Source organism: Cutaneotrichosporon cavernicola (assembly GCF_030864355.1).
Source record: "Cutaneotrichosporon cavernicola HIS019 DNA, chromosome: 5".
Taxonomy (NCBI): domain Eukaryota; kingdom Fungi; phylum Basidiomycota; class Tremellomycetes; order Trichosporonales; family Trichosporonaceae; genus Cutaneotrichosporon; species Cutaneotrichosporon cavernicola.
In genome coordinates, this window is record NC_083397.1 from 1,593,091 (window position 1) to 1,616,476 (window position 23,386).

Genomic DNA, 23,386 nt, shown 5'->3' on the forward strand with positions numbered 1-23,386 from the left:
TTGACAACCCTACAGCTGCAGCCCGTCCGACGCCGGCAGGCATGCCGACATGACCATCGCCGCTCTGGCCTCTACACTGGCGCACGTTGCTGCTCCGCACGCTTCTTTAAGAACTTTGGCAGGGGAGGTCTCAACTCCAACTCACCCCGATCCATCGAAACAACATGCGTCTCACTATCCGCGACAACAAGGAGCAGGCCGGCGCCTACATTGCCGACTACATCGCCAAGCGCATCAACGCGTTCGAGCCTAGGGAGGGTCACCCCAACTTTGTTCTCGGCCTCCCGACTGGCGGGACTCCCATGCCTGTGTACAGGCGCCTCGTCGAGCTGTACAACGATGGCAAGGTCTCGTTCAAGGATGTCATCACCTGTGAGTTTTGAGGTCAAGGTGGTTTGCTGACGGCAGTCAACATGGACGAGTACGTCGGCATCCCCCGCGACCACCCCGAGTCGTACCACACGTTCATGTTCAAGAACTTCTTCTCCCTGACTGACATCAAGTGAGTGTTGTTGTTGCTGTGAGACCTGGATGCGTGAATGCGCATGTTGCTTGGTGGCTTCGACCCAGTGGCTGGCCGGATGGAGCAGCTCCTCTCTAGAGGTGCGAGCTCGGGTGTACGGTGGCCTGACCTACCCCTGTTGCCGCTGGTATCGTCGTCGGCAGCTCATCAGTACTGAGCAACTTTGCTTTCGCCTTCCACGCCTGTCTTCCACATTTTCCCCTGGAGCTCCACTAACAAAAAGCCCTAAGAACACCAACATCCTCGACGGTAACGCCAAGGACCTGCACGGCGAGTGCGAGGCCTACGAGGCCAAGATCAAGGCTGTCGGCGGCATCGACCTCTTCCTCGGCGGCATTGGTGTTGACGGGCACGTGGCGTTCAACGAGCCCGGCTCGTCGCTGAGCTCGCGCACTCGCATCAAGACGCTCGCTTACGACACAATTGTCGCCAACGCGCGCTTCTTCGACAACAACCTTGATCTCGTCCCCCGCATGTCCCTCACCGTCGGTGTGCAGACCGTCATGGACGCGTGTGAGGTCGTTCTCCTCGCGACCGGACAGAACAAGGCGCTCGCGATCTCGCAGATGATCGAGGGTGGCATCAACCACATGGTTACCGCGTCTGCGCTCCAGATGCACCCCTGGGCACTGGTTGTGTGTGACGAGGACGCGACGGCTGAGCTCCGTGTCAAGACCGTCAAGTACTTTAAGAGTATCGAAAAGGTCCAGGACGAGGTGGATGCCAAGTACGGCGACTCTACACTCCGCCTGAACCACCCCACTCAGGTTTAGAAGGCTTTGATTATATTAGAGGGCGGTGTGCCAGGACGCCGTTCGTATGTAGTGTATATAAGCAGATATATGCATCTGCTAGTGTCAGTATAAGACTGTTGTTCTGATTGTTGTAGGACGTTGCTGGGGTGCGCTGGGGTGGCATCCGGAAATCTAAACGCCGGCTGATCGGCACGGCGGGATTTTGATGGGCTTTATCAGCAAGTCTTGATCGCGTCGTGTTCATATCAAGTTACGCCCAGGCAATCTCATTCTCGGAGTCACTCGGATAAGCTCAGTCCCCAAGCACTCGGTATGCACACGTACATCCCGCGAAAAACCGAACGTCTTTTGGCACGGCACCCCGGTGAGCCGCGGTGAAAGGATTGGTGTTAGGGGTCGGGAGACCCGACCGGGGCCAACAACGCCGAACCCGCCATTAGTCACCGCACACCTAAGCCCGTATATACCCAGCGACGTCAGGCGTCTTCCATCACTTCTCTATTGCTCAAAATGATGCGCTCGGCTCTCCCTCTCCGTTCTATGCGCTTCGCGGTGCAGCGCCGCGGCATGGCGTCTGCCGCGCGCGACGCCCTCCTCAAGGAATCGCCTGACGATGTCGTCATCACGGTAAGTGGGCATTGGCAGCCGGACGACACCTCAAGGATAGAGTCTGACCCCAGTACGCGCGCCGGACGCCGCTCACGCGTGGCAAGAAGGGCGGGCTCCGCGACACGTCCGCCGACGGCCTGCTGTACAAGATGCTCAAGGGCGGCATTGCCGAGAGTGGCATCAAGCCTGAGCAGGTGCAGGACATTGTTGCAGGCACGTGTCACGCTCCTTCGCCTTGTTACGAGGTGCGCGCCGCGTCGCTCGCGGCGGGATTCCCCGAGTCCACGCCTGCTGAGGCCGTCAACCGCCTTTGTGGATCTGGCCTCATGGCGCTCCGCCACGTCTCGGACTCGATCCGTGCTGGTGACATTGACATTGGTGTTGCCGTCGGCTACGAGTCGATGTCGAGCAAGTGAGTTTTGGTGTGGATTGGGCACATGGGACCCGTCCGGCAGCGGGATTTGTGTGACTGGATCTAGCTGGAATATGTGCTGACTTGAGCCCTCGCCCCACCCCTGTATTCAAGGAGGCGGCGATCCTCGAGAACCAGTCGTCTGTTGACTGTGCCAAGCCCATGGGCTGGACCTCGGAGATGCTCGCGCTCGACTACGACATCTCGCGCCAGAAGCAGGACGAGTATGGTCTGATGTCGCACAACCGTGCCGAGGCCGCGCAGAAGGAGGGACGCTTCGACGCCGAGATTATGCCGATCGAGACTACTGTCCTCGCGGACCCCGAGAAGCCCGACGGCGAGCGCACACCGCTGACCGTTGACAAGGACGATGGCATTCGCCACGGCCTCACGATGGACAAGATGATCAAGGCCAAGCCAGCGTTCAAGGGGATGGGTGACGAGCGGTCGACGGGGCCCAACTCGTCACAGGTGACGGACGGTGCTGCGATGGCTGTCCTCATGCGCCGCTCCAAGGCTGAGGAGCTCGGCCTGCCAGTCTTGGCGACGCACAAGGGCACTTCGGTTGTTGGTGTGAGCCCTCGGGTGATGGGCATCGGACCCGTTGAGGCTATCCCTGCCGTTCTCAAGCGTGCCGGGATTGAGGTCGGCGACGTTGACCTCTTCGAGATCAACGAGGCGTTCGGGAGTATGTACGCGTACTGCGTTGAGAAGCTTGGCCTTGACATTGCCAAGGTCAACCCCAACGGCGGTGGTATTGCGCTCGGCCACCCCCTCGGCGCAACTGGTGTGCGCCAGGTCGTGACGGGCGTGTCTGAGCTTCGTCGCCGCCAGAAGGAGGGTGAGGCCAAGGGCAAGCAGGTGCTCGTCACCTCGATGTGCATCGGCTCGGGCATGGGTGCCGCCGGCCTCTTTGTTGTGTAAACTAGGCATGTATCATTCGTCGGGACAGGACTGTGGGATTGTGGAACATTGTCATCTGAACGCGCCTGACTCTAAACACTGGTGGTCGAGAACAAGTCGTGCGTTCGAATCCTACAGACGGCAGATGGGCCGTTCTCTTCGGTTCCGCTTCTGGGGATCTTGGTGGGTGGCAAAGAAGTGTGACCGATTGGAGGTTGGCGTGACGTCAGAGGCTTAATGGCATTGCACCTAATCTTGCAAGATGAAACAAACATCAACAAAGGTATATTACGCATGCTGGCATCAGCGCGACTATGATCAAGCGCTCAAAACGTTGACGTTGACAGTGAGAGCATACAATGCAGATGGATCGAGCACTCGAGCCCGTGCACTTGTAGTAAACGAATGGCACGAGGATGAAGTGAGAGGAGGCCTCTGGTTTACGCACAGACCACCAACCACCCCTTCAACCCTCCACCTGTCTAAACGTTACACGCGCACACTCTTGTCTAACTGTATAATTGTCTTGGTTGACATTGCTTCTCAACCTCAAACCCCTTCCCCCCTCTTTCACTCTCTCACCCATTCTTCTTTCTATCATTTGTTCACTTTTCCATTGACCTGACTCAATCTTTGACTTTGTGTCTCTCCATCTCTCCACCCTGTAAACGCAACATCTTGTCGCGATCACATTGCCATCGCGGGAGTACGGTAAGCGTGACTTGTCACGGATGGATTTCTGATCACCCCCCGACACAGAACTCAAAACACACAAGCCCCCCTCTGTTCACTTTCCTTGCTTCCACCCACTTGTTCAACCATCATCATGGGAGACCACAAGAAAGCCAGCAACCGGTAAGCTTCCCAGTGTAGCTCCCACATCGCTAATACCAGCACCGCTTCGCGCCGTGGAGTCAGACCACCTTCCCTCAAGGACATCACGGAGCGCTTAACCACGTCGACAGCGCCGAGCGCTCTTAGCGAGATCACGGCCTCGACCAACCTTCCCACTGCTGAATCTCGCCTCAAACTTCCCGCTAGTGCTGTCGCGCGAGCCAACCTAACACCGTCGCCTTCCCCTCCAGGCCGTACTGGTTCCCTAAGAACCGATGAGAATGAGAGAGCCGACCAGAGCAGGGTTGACAAGGAAGGTGGCGACAACAAAGCCCAGGCTGCCGCCAAGGAGCTTTCAAGCCGTGCGTCCACAGCTACGCTCAAGAACTCGGATACCGACGGCACCTCTTCGGAGCCCTTCAATAGCTCAAACTCGCTCGCACTCTCGATCGGCGATAGTGTTGGTTCGCCCACCCCTTCTCGCACGGGAGTGGTTCTTGTGAAGGAGGAGACGGTCTGCGAGAACACAAAGGACATGCAGCCCATCGGCGCATTCAAGCCCAAGACGTTGACATTGGAGGAGCTGCGCTTCAAGTCCCGCGCTAGTCTCGGTCACGGATTCCCTGAGACTCCACCCCGTTCAAAGGACGAGGTTCCGTCAATCATTGTCCTGCGTTCGACGCCTGGCCACTCCCCGACCAAAGGGATCGAAGGCGGTGTACACAGCAGTGTCTCCACGCCAGGTCCGCCTCCCTCACCACGCTCCATCGCCAACGGCCTCCCCCTTGAGCATTCTTGGTAGGTGTCTTGGCTCAGCTGGCTCTGCGCATACAGAGCTAATCCCAGGTCCATCTGGTATGACTCCAAGTCGTACAAGCCGTCACCCGAGGTGTACGCCGAACGTCGCGCACGCTTGGGCGAATGGGAGGCTGACATGCTTCCTGTTGGCACCTTTGACACCATCCAGAGTTTCTGGCGCCACCTGAACAACATCCGTCAGCCCAGCAAGCTGGTCAACAATGGCAATTACCACATGTTCAAGGATAACATCCGTCCGGTAGGTAGCCGTTACTGTCGCCGCTAATGCCAGTCTTGGGAAGACCCTTCGAACACGCACGGTGGCAAGTGGGTGCTCTTCGTTAAGGCCAATAAGGACCTCACCGTGGACATGGTGTGGTCCAACCTCGTTATTGCACTGGTTGGCGAGCAGCTCGACCCCGACAACCACATTACTGGTATCGTCGTGTCGTCTCGTCCCCGTATGGACCGCGTCCAGGTCTGGACCCGGATCAAGGACGATATCGCAGCCGTCAATGCCATTGGTAACCGCATCCTGGAGACGATCGGCTTTGAGGCGCAGGACCAGCAGACTATCTCGCTCGATTTCCAGGTGAACGAAGCTTTGATCGTCGAGTGCTGACCCCAGGCACATGAGGGAACGCTCCCTGCTGGCAAATTCATGCGTGCCGGATTCACGGCCCGCTCTGCCTCTGTCGCTATGTCCACGCCGAGCAGCGCCAACGTCTCTCGCGTGTCGTCCCCTCTCCCTGGCGGGTCGCCCGTTGGTGCGCCCAGTGCTCTGCCTGGCTGGTCGACCACTCCGCACTTACCAATCCCCCCGCCATCGCCGCGCCAGGTGTCGAGCGCCCTTCCCTCGACTCGTCCCCGCATGGGTGCCGGAGGCAACGCGTTTTCGGGTCCGTTAGGAACTGCTCGCCGTGCGTTTAGTAGCACTGTAGAGTAGGTCGTCGAGCAGAGTCAAATACACGGCGCGACAGGTGAGAGGTGAGAGAGATTGAGAGGGTTCTTCGTTGTTACATACAGTATTGATGTTTGTGTAGTATAGGCATGTCAGGTAGATGACTAGATGACTGGATTGATTCAGGGGATGATGGTGGAATGGGTGGAATGGGTGGAATGGTGCCACACTCGGCGTTTTAGTTATGACCCCTGGGTGGAATGGCTGTGGTGGTCGGATTAGAGGCTCATGAAGTGAGTCTACTGTTAGAGGGCGGGGAAGGGGACGATGACCAGTTGTTGGTCCCAATCTCCCAATCCTCCCCAATCTCTCGCTAGCACCCATTGTTGCTCATCATCAATCATCATCCACTCACCATCTTGCTCTGTCGAATCATCGTCTCCAGCAACTCCCCCTCTGCCCCAAACTCGCTCCCCTTCGCCTGCCTCACCCTCTGCCCCGCTAGGGGCACCGCTCTCCAACAACTAATCGTTGCCCCAATCGCGTCACCACCTTCATTACTTCCCATCATCAGCCGCGTCGCCCTACAACAGCTGGCCTCGACAACCTGTCAAGTCGACTTTCTTTCTTCTATCCCACACCCGCATCGTCACTGCACGTCCACTCGTCTTGATGTATAACCGAGCGTACGGCGGCTACGCCGGGGGCGGAGACATCCCCCGCTCGTCGGCGCTGCAATCTCAAGCCCAATCCTCAATGGGCGGTGGCGGCAACCTCCAGTCCCCTCTCGCAACTCTCGGTTCCAACATGCAGCAGAACCTCCCGTCCTCACTCTCCTCGCAGCAAGCCGCGCCACTCATTTTAAACAACCTTGCGCAGCATCTCAACAACCCGCCCCCACCAACGCCTGGCCTCCCGTCCACGCCGAGCGGCGCGCAGCAGTCGCACCAGCTCTCGGCCGCCATTGCGCAGATGGGGAATAGTGGCGCGCCGTTCTCAACAAGTACCGGCAAGCTCTTATTGTTGCCTAATGGCAACCCGCCTCCAGCAGGGAGCGAAGAGGAGAAGATCTATCTCCTCATCACCGAGCTGCTCGACCCTGAGACCCGCGAGACTGCGCTCCTTGAGCTCAGCAAGAAACGCGAGATGTACGAGGACCTCGCGTTAGTGCTATGGGGTGGATTTGGTGAGTGAACATCAGAGGTGGCTTCGGGATGATGGCTGGTCATGCAGATCAGATCCCCCAGAGTTTGGAGAAGCCTCCAGCATAACGCACAGTAGCTGACTGCAGGTATCATGTCCTCACTCCTCCTCGAGATTGTCAACGTCTACCCTGCGTTATCGCCGCCTGTACTCACCGCGCACGCGTCGAACCGCGTCTGCAACGCACTCGCCCTCTTGCAATGCGTCGCGTCTCACTCGGAGACGCGATCCTTGTTCCTCAATGCCCACATCCCACTCTTCCTCTACCCCTTCCTCAACACGACCTCCAAGACGCGCCCGTTTGAATACCTGCGTTTAACCTCGTTGGGGGTCATTGGCGCTCTCGTCAAACAGAACGATAACAGCGACGTCATCAACTTCCTCCTCTCGACCGAGATCATCCCCCTCTGCCTTCGTATCATGGAGACTGGCTCGGAGTTGAGCAAGACTGTCGCCATCTTCATCGTCCAGAAGATACTTCTTGACGACCTTGGGCTGCAGTACATTTGTCAGACGTACGAGCGTTTCTACGCTGTCGGCGCCGTGCTCGCCAACATGGTCTCGACGCTGGTGGAGACTCAGGCGGTCCGCCTGCTCAAGCACGTCGTCCGGTGTTATTTGCGCATGAGCGACAACCCCCGAGCGCGCGAGGCTCTCCGCGCCTGCCTCCCTGAGCCTCTCCGTGACGGCACGTTTGGGGGCCTCCTCAAGGGTGACCTAGTGACCAAGCGCTGCCTCCAGACGCTCCTCGTCAACCTCGACGGCCGACAGGAGTAAGCGCGGCCCAGCGACGTCAGGACAGAGACACCTACCTTACCAATAGCATGCTTGCCGCGAGCAGTGCCGCAGGCCGACGCTGTACGACTGCGGACACACCACTGGGCGCGACAAGCCCGCTTGCATCATCGTTACTACTCCACGCACACACCAATTCATCCACTGCCACCCCATCATCATATCGGGAGGTTGTACCCCACATGGCCCTCTGCAGCCCCTCCCACTTAGTACGCATCCATAACTTCCGCTCTAGCATCGGATACCTGAATGTAAACAGCTGTACGATCAAGTCCAAAGACGACAAGGGCCGGTGTTGGAAGGTGAGTTGACTAACCTGCGACAATGGCAACCTTCCCTTGCAACAAGCAGTGGTTTGTGCTACCCTATATTAATTCACGACTCACACTAACAACTCACCAACCTTTCTCCCATCATCTTATCATCTCATCATCTCACATCCTGCACCCCTCTTCATCCTTTCAAACGTTCGTGTTCCTGTGTTTACGCCCCTCGCCGCGCTTTCATTTCCCCAGCCTTTTCCCCTCCCTTTTCCCCTCCCATCCCTCATTTGCTTCGCTTCGCAGCCCCAGTGCCCAACCGCCTCAATATGCCTGGGGGACCACCAGACATACCACTTCCCCCAACCCCCAATCGGCCCCGGAGCACCATATACACGTTGAGTGACCGTACGCCTCCCGCTTGGGCAACTCCACCCCGCCACGAATTACCTCTTCCCTATACACCTTCCCCCGAGTCCGGCCCGTTACGATGGAACATCGATCTTCCCAGCGCGCTGAGTAACATTACCACTCGTCGGCCTCGACACACCTTCTCCCTCAACCCCGGGACTGGCACCTTCAGCCGGAGCCGACCATCCTCGGAGCAACTGGTATCTTCCCCTCCTTCCAAGTCTAGCGTCATCTCCAGCTCGAGCACAAACGGCCTCCGATGGTCAGGTGAGACTTTTGGCTCCCCGCCCTCCCAACGAGCCGTCACCCGAACTTGGAGCACTGGAGCCTCGGACTCAACCCACGCGATCGCTGGCAGGATACACATATCCAGTAGACCACCTTCCTCAACTTACCCTGTTTCTCCTCCGTCATCGAGGTCGAGCGTCGTTTCTAACGTCAGTTCGACCACTCTCCAGACAGCAATTAACCTACCTCTGGCAGCTTCCCTGCACGGGCGCGAGACGTCCAAGGATCAGTCACCGGGTTTGGCTTCCCCCCACAAGTCAAGCCCAGCCGACACTGTCTCCTCCCTCGAGACGATTAGCGAGGTACCAGAGATCACGCAACGAATGCAGGAGGCAGGCGCACGGGCCAAGGAAAGGAGGAAGGTGTCGGGCCCCAGGAATGTTTCTGCGACCGCGATCACGTCCGACTCATCTCCTCGGCAGATGGCGACCTTCAGCAAACTCCGGATGGAGGCTACCTCTCCCTGTTCGACGCCTCGATATTCCACTGCTAGTGTCGCCAGCCTGCGCAGGAGCATGAACGTCGTGAAGAGATGTCCAAGCTACCAGCCAGCTCAGTTCCTCGACCTCGTCGACGACGTGCGTTGTTTACCAGAATCACCCCTGATGGCAGATTCTCATCGTTCTCCTGACCTGGTCAATTGAACTTGATGAGGTGGGAACTATTCGCCAGCTCGAATGCACATGTAGAGACCTCCAAAGTCGGATGCGGGCAAGTCGTAACCTGAGGGAAAGTGCTAATATTCAGAGTCCCAAGTTCAACGTAGTATGGCACCAAGCCATCGACCACGAGTTCACAGTGCTCTCAAACAGGTGGCGCAAGCTTCAGGAACTCATTAGGGGCAGTCGTGATACCGCGACCGTGTGGAACGGCCGGAGGCTCTACAGCTGGCTCAGTGTCGATAATTCAGATGGCAGCGGAGACAGCTCTGGCTCAGTACTGGGCAACGTTCGAGACAAGATGATAGACCAAGTGGAATTGTCTGATGTGGAAGGAAAGCCGCGTTTCCCAAGTCCCCATACTCCACCTTTCGCCTATGACTGGGACAGCAGGCGTGGATCAATTTCGCCACCTCCCAGTACCCGTGTCGACCAGACCCCAATCTCGGCAATCCAAACGGAGCCCGATCACTTCCGGTCTTCCGCAGAGTCACTGGCCACTCGTGTCGAGGCGCCGTATCCCTTGATGATATCGCAGATGGAGCCCGGCGAGCACAGATATCGCTGCAAATTGGTTCCACGCGTAAGACGACTCGCCCACATGCTTCTCAAGCTCTATCATGAAACTCCAGTTGGCAATACTCATCAAATGGACTTCGTGAAGAAGCGTGTGGAGCAGCCTGAGTTCACCCGCCTCCTCTGGCTTGTCTGCACTCGTCCTTTGCGCCAAGAGCTCCTTCCAGCTCTTCGGCCACTCTGCCATTTGCAGGCACTTTTCCTCACGATGGATTCTGCAGAGGGTTCGGAGTCTAGCTATTTCGCCCCTGGTAAGCAGAAAGAAGAGGCTGACATCGGTGTCGATCCCACAACGCTTCCCATTGGACCTCATGACCCCCTCAAACCCATTCAGGCTTTCGCGTCCTGTCCTGCTTTCGACCTTGACGGTTGCGTCCTGTGGGAGGTTGTTCTTCCCGCCCAGCAAACCCTGTGTAAGTAAACACAACCCATTATATTCTGACCGCAGTCTCCCGGGTACGAGAAACAGCCGGACGCAGCGGAGCAGAGGCCGAGATGAACAACAAACTCGTATTCGAACGGCCAATGACAACGATTGCTCGGCCAATGTTCGACTTGTCATTTGGACTTGGGTGCTCTGGTTCACATACCGGAAACTGGCCCGGGATTTTAGGGCGCTGGTACGGGGTTGTCGGGTGCTCCGAGATCAAGGGAACCCTGGGATATCTGCGAACATTCTCACCCAACCTCAACATTATCGGTTTTTCTGACTCTGCCCGCTTGGAGCCCATGATTATAAACCTTGAACTGGCACTTGATATCGCCTCCGGCCACGTTGGGTCTCTCGATACGGGCCTACCCTGGTCCAATGCTCTTCCGCCTGTGTACTTCTACGGACACGTTGATGACTCTGAGCACATCCCAGGAATGCGGGGAGTGGCCCGACTTACGCGAGATTCACCACCCGAGATTCGCTACACGATAATCTTTCGGAAGTGTGGTCAAGATGTTGTGCGTTTCGAGGGCGTTCAAGTCGGAGGTGCTGGGTCACGACGAGGTATTGTCGGTGTGAGTGCTAACTTTCGCGGACAACCAATACCCAAGCTGTCTCAACTTGAAGGGGTTTTGTAAAAGCTGACGCCAGGTTGGACGTGAACTTGATCCAATGGATTCGGTGAGCCACTCAGACCTGATAAAGCAAAACTATTGGCAACCATGTTGGTTTGTCAAGAAGCAGCGGACATGAGTCCACTCGAGCCGTACCGTGGTGTGTTGCGTCAGCGAAGTAAAAGTTGGCTTGTTATGCACGATGCGGGCCCAGAGGCCAGAGGTTCGACAGCCATATCGACGCACTGCGCCGAGTTCTGGACGTAGAAGAAGAGGGATACGACTTCACTGGCCACGTAAGAGCCGAAACGAGAGAGCGGATGACTGACTGAATCCGCCAAGTGCCACTTGCCACATGAAATGACGTCTTTGATCACGTTCCACCTTGTACCAGTGTTCCCCCCGACGCCACCAGCGGCCACCCAACACCATGTAAACATAAACATCTCTTTCCTTCTGATGATCGTCACCCAGACGCACACCACGCAGTTTGCGATGTACCCGATCAACACGCGCAAACCGGCTCTCCAGCCAATGCCAGGCATCGGTCTGCCATCCATCAAGGTCGCCCGCCCTCCACCTTTCTGCCTCCTTGCCTTTGCCACCTCTGACTCTGCAGTCTCCACATGCTGCAACAGCATCCAGTTCGGCATCCAGTCCGCCTTCTCAGTCGAGTCCTGATACGAAACGACATGCAGGCACCTCGAGGGAGAGGGAAGCTGCAGGGGCTCTAGCGCGTGTCAACGACGTGACCACACTGCCCAGTCTGGTCACTCTCCCTGACGATGTGCGTATGTCCTCTGCAGCTCCGTATCGCCACAACTGACGTCAGACTCTTAGTGGAATGTACGAAGGAGGACCGATACGCCGTCGTCAGCGAGGTCATAACTGACATCCTGCACCCTCCTCCCGACCCGAACCTGTCGCTTGGCGAGAACCGACTCCATTGCCTCCTCTATGGACCTGCCTTCTCTTATCTGTATCGTAACGGCGCGACGCAACACGACTTCCCTTCCTCCAGAATGGGATGGCTTGGTACCCCCCGTCCGAGACGGGTTGTGCACAGTCCAACGCTCAGCCGCCTGCATCTCTTGCGCGTGGGCATGGAGCCAGACCGCCGAGCCTGGCTTCGTAGCCTCGTGTACTGTCTCGACCAGGTAGGGCCTGACGCGCCGTTCCTCCTCAACGGCACCGTCGACTGGGTACAGGCCGACGCGGCAGGTTGGCTCATGTGTTAGCCTGATTACGGAGGCGCTGATTCCAGTTGCAAACATCCTCAATCTTATCGCGGAGGGATATGACGAGTGGTGTCCAGCCTTGTTCGCACTGGGAATGAAGCAGCTGCGCGGCCTCCCACCCACGGGAGCGGCCGATTGGGCAGGCGTGGCAGGAGTGGCGTGGCGGGAGTTTGGAACGGCGCGTATGCGTTCATAAAGCGAGTCCCTTTAGAATGCATTAGCAGCAGTTACCCCGACTGGGTGATGCTCAATGACCCCGGGTTATCGGGTCTGACGCCGTTTGATCTCGGCACGTATAGCGAGAATGTGGGCAACATGGTCGTGATGATCGCCGAGCCTGTCGCGTCCGAGGCGGAGATCGGGGCGCTTACGTCGACCACCTTGATGTTTTTGTTTCAGCGGTAGATTCCGCCTTGCTCCAAATATCTGTGTAGTATAAGTTGAACACCAGCTGATCGAGGGGCATCGGGGCCCATCACCGGGATTGAGACGGGGCCCGAAGAGGTAGGCTGGGTTGTAATCGGTCGGTTGGGACAGGCGGCCGAGATGACCGTGTTTGTCGAAAGTACCGCATGTGTTGTCCGAAAGTACGCATGCCACGCGGGTCGAGGCGGTAGCGTTACGCTGCACATGTATGCGCGGTATGTTCTGCGGCACGGCCTTGTCCATACCGCGGGATGTGAGCAGCGTGGTGGAGAGGGGTACGTACGCCGCTTACCTGCCACCGCGGGAGACTGCGTCGCACGTGGCATGGACAAAAGCCAGGGTCGGTATCTTGGACCGCACCTACGTCATTCCTCAAGCATGAATGGCGGATCTTGGGGTCCTGGCGTCCTGGCGTCCTGGGTGACTACCCAGAGTCGTACACTGGGGGATTCCAGCATTGTGGTGTTTTCTTGACTCGGTTTCAGCCTGGGACCTGGAGCCTGCCTGCAGCCCGCCAGGCCCCGGTCCAGGTCCATGCTTCCATCTTCATGACAGGACAGTACGGCCGAGATGTCGAGGCGTCAGCGTCACGACAAGGACAAGGAGGACAAGGAGGACCAAGCCCGCAGGATGCAGCCGCAGGCCCGTGCCTTGGGGAAAGTAAAGCCGTGTGGGGGAGTGCGACGGTATCTCACGGGATTGAAATTCAATTCAATACAATTCCTCGCCCCAACTCTGCCCACTCCACTCCACTCCACTTACAAGCATCATCATGCCGGAATACACGCTCACACACGACGCGCCAGCTCCTCTGCCAGGTATCGTGAGTGCCACACCCTGCAGAGGGCTTGCTCATGCAGTACTCGCAGGCTGTCAAGGCCGGCGGCTTCCTCTATACTTCCGGCTCGGTCGGGATGCGGCCAGACGGCACAATGGTTTCCGGCACAGTCCAGGATCGTACTCGACAAGTACTCGCCAATTTGCGTGCAGTCGTCGAGGCGTCCGGATACACGCTCGGCCATACTGTAAAGGCGACATGCTACCTCTCCGACCTCGAGCGCGACTTTGAAGCATTCAACGACGTGTGGAAGGAGGTCATGCCCAACCCCAAGCCGGCTCGCACCTGTATCGGCGTCGCCCGTCTCCCGGCTGGTGGTACCGATGTCGAGATAGAGCTTGTACTGTACAAGGACTAGTTTGAACCAGACCAACCGTCATGACCATTGTGAAGCACACGAGGCCGCTGCCAACTCCCAAGATGATTCACTCACAAGCGTAACAAACGACCATAGGGCTACAAAACTACCTGTACAGAAGGCTGCCATCTGCCGCGGAATTGGAATCAAGACAGCACGCGACTTGAGAGCTAAACAGAAACCTGTGAATGGGGGGGGGGGGGGGGAATCGCGGTCGGGAATATATTGTTCGGACATGGGTATTGGTGAGACGCGCAGGACAGGGAACAGCTTGCTTGCGCCTGTACCCCAACGCACAGGAGAAACCCACTTCAGCTCGTCTTGTCCACGATGTGTCGATCCGAGGCTGAGATAGTGCTGAAGTGATGATGGTGCAGGGTGGTCGTGGAGCGGGCGGTTGTTGCGTCTAATCTTTCCACAGTAGGTTGGCGCTTCTCCAACGTATCTAGGGCAAGCCCGACTTGGGGTACATGTCATCCATTAATTGTCGCGCTGGCACGTAGGACCGAAAGGGTACGATGCCAGGGTGTTGTACGACGGATGGGGGGCGAAAGACGTGTATTCGCCATTTGGAGAGTCCACAGCAGTGGTCGCCGTGGTGGGACGGGTCGTGTCCGAAGACATGGCAGGGATAGAGCTAGTCTGAGAAGTGTCGGACGGAATGTGTTGCCAAGAAGCCTTGGCATCGTCGGGGCAAACCGTAATGTAGACCGACGGCGAGGCACTAAAAGGGGCGTACGCGACAGAGGCGGGGTAACCGGCGTGGGTAGGCCACTGCGATGGGGGAGCAGTCGGAGAGGTGCGCTGTGACGAGTCGCCCGAGCGAGACTCGTACCGACTGTGCAGTTCAGGGACCATTGCGGCGTACGTGCCAAGATTGTAGCCCTGACCGTTGTAGTCACTGTAGTGGTGACCTGTGTGAGGGTCGCCAACAGCAGATGCCACGGGGAGCTGGAACTGGAAGTTGTTCGCCATTGGCATGTCAAAGTACTGCCCAGTCGCGACACGAGCCGGGTTGGCAGGATGATGTTGGCCGCCCTGGGCATGCGTGGCTTCATGGTGGCGGTGGGGATTCTGTTCCATGGTACCCACGACATGTGCGTGCTGGGAAACCGGCCCGGTTCCAATCCTGCTGGCGATCTCGGAGGCGAAAGTCACATTGGTGGCCTGCGTGTTGCGGTTCCGCGCTTCTGCACGCAGTTGGGCACGCAAAAGTTGAAACTCTACGCATGCGTTAACAACGACCTCGTCATGCCACCATGAAACCTTACCTCCAGGAAGCCTCTTGGAACCGTGCTTCTTGTTGCCAATGTGTGTATTGAGGTGGTTTAGAGTAGAGTACCCGCGGTCGCAATCTGGCCAGTTACACAAATAGAGACGTGGGACCTCTTCGTAACGGCGACGCGTGCGTCGGGGACGGTCCGAGTGACTGGGGCGCGAGTTGTAGACTGGTTGGACTGGCTGGATCTGTCGCTGAGAATTGAGTTCGCCAAGCTCCTGGTGGTTCGTGGCGGGATGCTGTGGGCCACCAATGGACATGGAGTTTGAGTAGATGCCGACCATGGTGGTAGGAGGAAAAGAACTCGTTCGAGTGCTTGGGATTTGAAATGCGAATGCGTCTAGTCGGGGGATGAATGTGTCATAGAGTTGAGACTCTGGCGTTGGGACTTGGATCGTTGTTCAAGGTGAGCAAGGTGAGGTACTGTATGTCTGTGGTGGCGAGGAAGGGTAGGATCAAGATGTGCCGATGAATGGTTTGTGATGTTGATGTGTCGGCCAGAGCTGTAGCACCGCGCGGTTGGCGACCGGGCCGACTAGTAGCTAGTGACTAGCGGCAAGTGCAAGTGGAATGGGGAAAGTAAATAAGAATATGAAGATGGATGAGTAACTGGCACAACTTGTGTGTACAGTACAAGTGGATGAGATGAAGGAAGAATGAGAATAATTGGGTTGAGGAAAGAGATGTGGGGAAAGGGATGTTCAAAGGTCTGATATGAGATTGAATTGTTGGAGCAGGGAAGGCTGTTTGGGAGAGGTGGATAGGTGCGGAGGAGGTGAGGATAAGCAAAGGTAGATATGGATGGAGTAAAGGGAGCCAAAGGTTGAGAGGAACGTAGGAGGCGTAGGAGATGGGGTTGAGACGGCCATATCGTTAGGCGGGGGTAGGACAGCCAAGCAAAGCCGAGCAAGTAGTCTACTTGAGCCGTACAAGCCGTGTATTGTATACCGTGCCTCAGCCGCAAACCCGCAAACTGGCACACATGGGTCACCCATGTCTTAGAAAACTCCTGAAGCAAGGACCGTAGCCCAAACTCACCCACGCAATGCAACACCAACTCTCACACCCGATCCGATTCGATTCGATCCACCTTGGGAAACACTTACTCCATTTGTCAATGATCATGCCAAAGGAGAGGGGGGGGTACCATACCAAACGATCAAAGCTGACGTGAACCCGCGGGCAAGGAGGAAAACCAAAGGGTTCGGCATGTGGTCCATGTATTGGACATTACTGTAGAACATTTGAACATTGGGCTGCTCCGTGATCATGATCACCGAATCCGACTATACTCTGTACTCCACGCCGCGATGCCGTTGACAACCCTCGATCGCCGCACCTCCTAAACCCCAAAGGCCAGGATACTGAGAGCACGCCATGCAGTCACAGCTCAACCGCCGTCACCCTCTCACCCTCTCTCTCTCTCCAGGTCCCCCTCCTTTGGCTGCCCTCCCTTCTCTTCTCCTCTCCTCCCCTCTCCTCCCCTGCCCTCCCCCGCCCGGGTTCCGCTGGTCCCCCAGGTCCCCCAGGTCCCCTTATCCCCCCCCCCTCTCCTTGTCCTTGAACAAAGACATGCAGGACACATGTCAGCACATGTCCCTGAGACACCTGTGACGTCCGGCGTTCCGTTGTTCCTCGTTCCTTAAAATGTGCCTCAAACGCATTCCCAAGTCGCAGTTCTCTTCAGGGATCTTGCCCTCCACCCTTTGACTCTCCCTCTTGGGTCGTAACCGTATTGTAACCGTACAGTGACCCATGACGCGGTGGTCAGTGGCTTGGCAGATGCAACAAGGGTTTGCTCTCTTTTTCGATCAAGTGTCATTGGGCTTATCCTCCAACTTGCATCAACCGCGGTTACAAACCAGAAAAATAATACAGGCTGTATCCGTAGCCCTCATCCTCTGCACTTCCCCTGATGGTGAGGGTGAAGGCGGTGCGGTGCAGGTGTATAATACCTCCACTCACTCCGTTCCACCGCCGACTCGCCCAATCTCCGACGGCACAGGCAATTACAGTACAACCCATGTCAACTCTCAACTCGACTCAACGGATCAACGGGGCAACTCGAACTCGCAGCTCACCTGACCACACTCCCGGATACTAACACAACTTTTGTCCCACTGTACTTGCATCGCAATGACCAGTGTCGGATGAGATGGCGACATGTGGACCGGATCCCGACAGGTCGCATGTCTTGTTGTAACGTTTGGTCATTGGCCAATGATGGCATGATTGGCACGGCGCGAGATTGACTATGCCCGAATGCTTAGGAAAGAGGAACAGCAAGCTCTCGCTTTTAGGTTTTGCCGATGCAACGTCATTTTCGAATGTGGGTGTTGCAACCTGGAGATATGCGGGGAAGGTACAGTAACACATCCAGCTGCATGGAAATGTTGCCGAGCATGCCGAGTATGTCACCTTTCAACCCTTCAACCCTTCAAGTCAGCCACAATCACCCTGCAACGGATGAAACTGGATTTTGTAGGTAACATGACCCCTTGAACCGGCCCAAAGTGAAATGCTTCATTGCCGTTGCCGCACTAGTCCCAATAGTAAAGGAGCTTAATTGAAAGTCGACTTTACTGCGGGTCAGAGGTGGGCTCTATCTTTTTCAGGGTTGAGACTCAAAGCTTGCATGTGGTCGATCGGAATCCCAATCTCTGTTGCAATTGACATCACAAACCTAACTCTCTCTGTTCCGATGCCTTCTTACTCTCTCTGAACCCCCTGAAATGTATGATGCATCTGATAAGTCTTTCGCCTTCCGTGCGTTCCTAGTTGGTGAAAGCAGACGCCGGACGAACGACACCCCTACGCTGACAACTCCGAACACCCTTCAACCAACTGGCGTTTTTGGTACGCGCCTGATTTACCAGTGGCTACAATACCGTCACCGAGCGCCCTATTTTTCCACACATTCTCCACTCATTAATCAGGGCTGATCCATAGGGACATCTTTCTTCAAGCCAGAGCGATTTTGATGCCCACACACACGCAAAAGGTCAGTGTTTAACCCGTTCCGACATGTTTCCGGGATAGGTCGACTGCAACTTGACTTAATTGACTTGGCGTTTGAACCGTGTCCCGCAGCTCTGCAACTCGGTGTTTGACAGTATTCCATCAGGACCAAGCTGTGCTCTCGGGCACGAGCAGCCGGTCACAGCTCGCAACCCATTTCAGCAGTGGAGGTTGCATTGCTGTTGATTCGCCATCCTCGGGACGCTGTGACACTGTTGCTTATCTCTAGCGTCCTCGTGCTCCATCTCCCTCCACTCCTCTCTCGTCGCCACTTGCCACCTCACCAAGATGAGCTCGAGCTCGGCCACAATGCCAGGGGCGATAATCGAACCCTTGACACTGACACGCCCGAGCAACCGTGTCAGAACTGAACTAGACTGAACCATCCCGATGTCTTAGGTATTCTCCGCGACCCCTCGTTTTACCGGGCTCGGCCAGTCTCTCTTTCCCTTGGCCCCAAATGCTCATATCCCCCATGCCGACATTAGCTCACTGATGAGTTGTATCTTTATCTGGCCGTTTCACACGCTCACACCTGAAATTCATAAAGTGCAGCCCGAACAATGTTAAGCAATCTCCGCCGCAATCCATGTCTCCGCCGCTTATACCGGTTACAATATACCGCGGTAATTCACAGGTGACAAGTTGACAGCCCCCGGTCCAACTCGCGATTGTGCCATCGCGGGATACGAGATAGGCATTGCACTCGGAACTACCGCACATCAGAAACACTCGCGGGAACGACAGTGCAAGAACCAATCGCGTAATGAATACGCAGTTGAGCGCAATTGCATTTGTGACAGAGCGACGATTCTGGGGACGGCATGTGGCAGACGCTCAACGCATGCCGCTGAATGTAATGTCTTGGTATAACCACGACCCGGTGACACCAACCCATAGTGATTCAACATGGGGAATACGTGTGGATTTTAGTTTCTGGGCCGTGGATAGACAGATAGACATAACATAGCCTAGGTAATGGACGAGCCCACACAAATCCCATGGCGCAATATACCCCCCGCAAATTCACTGTGGAAATCTGGGGGAACGCCACACCAGACCTTTCCTACCTTCCTTTACACTGTTGAATGCCTCGTTCGCGCAGCTGACTTTCGCCACTCGGCCTGGGAAATCACCCGCGGCTTGAGCTCGAGCGTGACCAAGACCGCATGCCGTGCTTTCCCAGGCCACGTTGAGTATTGAAAAAGCAATACGGCCGAGAGTTGAGCGGACACCGCCGCCTCAGAGCTGTACGTAACCTCCCTGATCCCAGGAAGCTGTGAACGAAAATAGAGTGCATATTGCATTGTCAATGGAATCTTGGATGCCTCCCAGACTCCTTGCTGGAGGTGACAGGGCCACACGAACTGAAGCCTTGAGAGCATTCCTCGACCGTGGTCCACCTGCCGCTCTCCTGACACATCTGAGAGCCGAAAATTGGAGTTGAGTGACGGGTTCATAGTTGGCATCGATGGCGATGAGTAGAGCTCTGTTCTCCCGACCGAAACAACCTGTTCTCCAGTCTGCATCACTCACGACATTCGCTATTCGCCCTCACCAACCGCACCTGCCTTCTTGTAGTGGCGGATCGCATACCACTGTATATCTCAACTACTCGTTGGCACGATAAGTCACATCCATCGTTAGTTAGTAATGACGGCTCGTCCCTCGGTAACGATGACTGGTTACAGTCACATGACATATCGTTCATTATATATGTCTCGTTACTATATTACACTTCCAACGTATGTATCACCTTGTCACAACGTCAATACGACTACACTGGACCTATGTCCACCCCGCCTGTCTCGAGCAACCCGACTATCGGTGAATACCATCTCTCTACGACATACTAGAGGAGCTCAGATGGCTCCACTCGCTACACCCTCATTCCACTCATGACCTAATCACTATCATACTCTACCCCAGTCTCTCAGTCCGATTGCTCATAATGCTGGAGTTGATGAGCGAGCGCATTAGATGACTGCCCATACTGACAGTCTGGTACTCCAGTTCTAACTTGTTCATCTACTTGAGCTCATTTTGGAATTGCGACGCGAGTGATGGGTTCCTGGCGCTCAAGCCCCGCTTGGCACGCACGAGAGCTGCAATGTAAGACGGAGGACAGTATTTCCAGACCCAGAACGGCCACCCATTCGGGGCGAACTTGGATGAGACAGAACCATGACGTTTGTTGAGAGTGGCAGCTCAAAGCGTAACGTCCTCCACAGACGCGCCGAGAGCGAAAACGAGCATCGCGTGAGCATCCGACTTGACTGCGTCTTTTTCAAGGTCGTTGCGGAGCACACCGAAGATAGCAGAATAAACCACTCTCACCTGACGTAAAAGAGATACAACGATGGGACGAGGAACTTGACGCTGTCCGCCGTGATGACCTCAAAGTCACCCGTGGTCCAGTCCGCTTCTACTTGCCCCTGGATCCGAGATCCTTGCTATCGTCGGCCATGGCGTTGTTTGAGTTACAGAAGGAAGCGACACTACGTTTATATCTCAAGACACAAGGGTGCACCTGCGAGAGGGGAGACGGGGCAGCGATAAGTTTCGCTATTCGCCATTCGCCATTCTCGCCACCCATGAAAATTTCATCGTTGAGGAGTGATGTCGTCAACGACACGTAGAGCTGGTGTTGGGTGAGGAACCAATCTCCCACTCCGTCGCCTCGCAAGCGCCATACGGAGTTTTATGGCATTTTACTCGTCCGTCCCGTTTTGCTGGGACTCAAGAAACGAGATAATACTAGACGGAGCAGACACACGTCCGCGGGGCTAAGCACGTCAAGTATATCGATCCGTTGGCTGGTGCGGTGTCGCTTCAGTGGGATTAGGCTGACCGAGTGGGTCTGGGCGTGCGCAACTGTCGCCCTTCCATCAAACCGATCCCCGATTTGTGCCGCCCGGACCATTTGTGTCGGCATTTGGCAAGCGCCCGTGCTTCTGTTCCCGTCGGCAACGTCTCGCATGACCCCGTCACTACACGCAAAGTTGATACATGCGCCCTCGATTCATCAGAATATCTCCTGCTCGCTTAGTCGGCACATGCGCGCCCTCGGCCGGCTGCCTGCCTCCACGGACCTGCTACTCCCCCATGAAGCCCCGGTTGGAGCTTGAGACGCGGTGTCTATTCCTAAGCAGTCCACTCTCAACCAACCCACCTGAGCTGAGCCTCGCTAAACGTATTGTCCGTGAGGTGCAAGTTGAACCGGGAAATGAAATTGTAGGACTGGTTACTCTGCGCCTCAGACCATGCACGAGTAAGCGCACCAAGGTATGGCGCGGGACAGGCTTTCCACATGAAATATTGAAAACGGTAAGGATTGAACGCGGCCAACTTGTTGTCGGAATGATGCTGCAATACTGCGCGACAGATATCCGCGTCGTTGGCAATCGCCCCGATGGTAAAGTACTGGAGCGCCGTGTCGGAGTTGGCTAGTTCTTGGTTAATGTTATGGCGGAGGACTTTGCAGTATGGCTGGGATACCTCCCACTTGTGCAGGAACTTGATGAGGTTATTGATACATAACCAGTCTGGGAAAGTGAGTGCCTTGGTTGGAGATAAGAGTCCTTGGAGTGGTATGTTTACGATGAGGTCCAGGAAGAGGTCGAAGATGGCCGACGTCTCGATCTCAGCATCGGGGAGCGTGACAGAGTACTTGAATGGCCAGGAGGGCGGGGACTCGAAGGTCTGGGCGTCGCGGAACAGCTTACTTGCGTTAGTTAGCTCTCGATACAAATTACAGTACCTCGCCCCAAAGAGATGGTATGAGGGGATCAGGTAGCGCACACTGTCGGACGTGATCACTTCAAAGTCGCCTTGGGTCCACACACTCGACTCGGTGTACTTGGCTGTTGAGAGGCCGTGTGGCATTTTCTCCACGGGATGGGTGAGGTGAGGACAGTGCTGGAAGCATGGCTCAAGTTGGGCCTCAGATGAGTCGGTGGCAAGGCAGCGCCCTCTACATCACTTTGAGGGGGTGCTATCAGAGGGGCGGCGAGGGCGGCACACGACGACCATACCTTGTCATCATTCTCATCCGGTGCTGCTGCTGCAACGGACCTAAACATTCCCCCGCCTGCACAGCATATATCAGGAGGTGCACTGCCTTGCGTTCGGCGCAGGTCTCGGCGTCCCGGAATACCGCGGTGGATTATCGCGCGTGAGGTGGTCTTACGAGACGCCGAAGAGGTGCTTGGGAACCAGGAAGGGCAGACCGTCCGACCCGAGTAGCTCAATGTCGCCCTCTTTCCAGTTTGGGTGGGCTCGTGGTCGGCGGAGGCATCCATGGCGTGCAGACGAGAACAAAGGAGAGTTTTCAGAGTTGATCCTCGATGAGTCGTCCTACGTCGGCCGGCCGGCGTGCCAGGGGGTTTACGGTGGTAATGTTGGGGAGAGTGTTAAGAGTAAGTGTTAGTTATGAGTTTGCGGTGGCAAGCATCTCTAGCATAGTTGAGACAATCTAGATCTCCATTCACTTGCTAGTCGGCGTTGGAGCCTCGCCGTACCTCACCCTGTCGGCGGCGACCCACGAGCTCTGCCCGCCCTCGGTGGTCCACCCGATCGGCCCGATGTCACACTCGGCACAAATCAGCCACTTGACTTTCCCTCCGGCCCCTGGTGCACCGGCTGGCAGCGTCGCATCGACATTGCGCGAGAAGCCGATATTGTCGAACGCGTATGGTCCGCCGTCGACGCGCCAGTATGCCGTGTTGCCCGGTGGAGGGAATGGCGTGGCGTCGTGTGGAAGCTTGAGTCGAGTCAGAGACGTGTTGGAGGAAACTCACAATTGCACCCTCACACTCCTCCCACGACGCAACCTTGGGCCCAACAATAACACATCCACACCCGTCGCGCGGACAGACGAGGCGGCGCGCGTTGATTGGAACGCCATCAAAGCTGCCGGACACAGTGAGGTCGTGTTTGGAATGGTCGGCGAACGACGAGGTGGGCGGCTTGGGACGCTGCGAGGCCGCAGCCAGCGCGGCCATGATGTCGCTCTGCGAGTATCCTGCAGGAAGGCCCTCCATTTTTGTTTGGTGGTGGAGTGGGAGGTCGGAGGCGTGGAGGTCATGACGATGAGCGACCTCCACCTGGCAACAACGGCCGGGAGTATATAGAAGCCGCTGTGGAGGGTAATGTTGAGAGGAGCTCTCACAGCGTGGTTCATGCTGGGATACACTTCTCTTGTCCCCACTCTCCCCTGCCCCACTCTGCCAAGAGAATTAGGAACTCTCTCAATC

At 56.3% G+C, this 23,386-nt stretch overlaps 8 protein-coding genes across 8 annotated transcripts; 5 read left to right on the top strand and 3 right to left on the bottom strand.

The window, feature by feature from the left end:
• Nucleotides 1-164: 164 nt before the first annotated feature.
• Nucleotides 165-1,296, top strand: NAG1 (uncharacterized protein; the record flags this gene model as incomplete). Its single annotated transcript, XM_060601828.1, has 3 exons — nt 165-372; nt 409-502; nt 747-1,296. The coding sequence occupies 3 exons, from the start codon at nt 165-167 to the stop codon at nt 1,294-1,296; spliced, it is 852 nt and encodes a 283-aa protein (XP_060458283.1).
• Nucleotides 1,297-1,788: 492 nt separating this feature from the next.
• Nucleotides 1,789-3,223, top strand: CcaverHIS019_0506470 (uncharacterized protein; the record flags this gene model as incomplete). The annotated part of the gene is made up of 3 exons (XM_060601829.1): nt 1,789-1,905; nt 1,959-2,299; nt 2,389-3,223. The coding sequence occupies 3 exons, from the start codon at nt 1,789-1,791 to the stop codon at nt 3,221-3,223; spliced, it is 1,293 nt and encodes a 430-aa protein (XP_060458284.1).
• An 805-nt stretch (nt 3,224-4,028) lies between these two features.
• Nucleotides 4,029-5,780, top strand: CcaverHIS019_0506480 (uncharacterized protein; the record flags this gene model as incomplete). Its single annotated transcript, XM_060601830.1, has 5 exons — nt 4,029-4,057; nt 4,097-4,834; nt 4,883-5,093; nt 5,127-5,426; nt 5,463-5,780. The coding sequence occupies 5 exons, from the start codon at nt 4,029-4,031 to the stop codon at nt 5,778-5,780; spliced, it is 1,596 nt and encodes a 531-aa protein (XP_060458285.1).
• A 711-nt stretch (nt 5,781-6,491) lies between these two features.
• Nucleotides 6,492-7,715, top strand: rcd1 (uncharacterized protein; the record flags this gene model as incomplete). The annotated part of the gene is made up of 2 exons (XM_060601831.1): nt 6,492-6,921; nt 7,027-7,715. The coding sequence occupies 2 exons, from the start codon at nt 6,492-6,494 to the stop codon at nt 7,713-7,715; spliced, it is 1,119 nt and encodes a 372-aa protein (XP_060458286.1).
• A 5,695-nt stretch (nt 7,716-13,410) lies between these two features.
• Nucleotides 13,411-13,834, top strand: CcaverHIS019_0506500 (uncharacterized protein; the record flags this gene model as incomplete). Its single annotated transcript, XM_060601832.1, has 2 exons — nt 13,411-13,461; nt 13,508-13,834. The coding sequence occupies 2 exons, from the start codon at nt 13,411-13,413 to the stop codon at nt 13,832-13,834; spliced, it is 378 nt and encodes a 125-aa protein (XP_060458287.1).
• A 480-nt stretch (nt 13,835-14,314) lies between these two features.
• On the bottom strand, nt 14,315-15,397 carry CcaverHIS019_0506510 (uncharacterized protein; the record flags this gene model as incomplete). Its single annotated transcript, XM_060601834.1, has 2 exons — nt 14,315-15,057; nt 15,106-15,397. 2 exons carry the CDS (start codon nt 15,395-15,397, stop codon nt 14,315-14,317), a joined length of 1,035 nt encoding a protein of 344 aa, XP_060458288.1.
• A 5,829-nt stretch (nt 15,398-21,226) lies between these two features.
• Nucleotides 21,227-22,016, bottom strand: CcaverHIS019_0506520 (uncharacterized protein; the record flags this gene model as incomplete). Its single annotated transcript, XM_060601835.1, has 3 exons — nt 21,227-21,269; nt 21,304-21,855; nt 21,892-22,016. The coding sequence occupies 3 exons, from the start codon at nt 22,014-22,016 to the stop codon at nt 21,227-21,229; spliced, it is 720 nt and encodes a 239-aa protein (XP_060458289.1).
• Nucleotides 22,017-22,617: 601 nt separating this feature from the next.
• On the bottom strand, nt 22,618-23,173 carry DSS4 (uncharacterized protein; the record flags this gene model as incomplete). The annotated part of the gene is made up of 2 exons (XM_060601836.1): nt 22,618-22,893; nt 22,931-23,173. The coding sequence occupies 2 exons, from the start codon at nt 23,171-23,173 to the stop codon at nt 22,618-22,620; spliced, it is 519 nt and encodes a 172-aa protein (XP_060458290.1).
• Between the last annotated feature and the right edge of the window lie 213 nt (nt 23,174-23,386).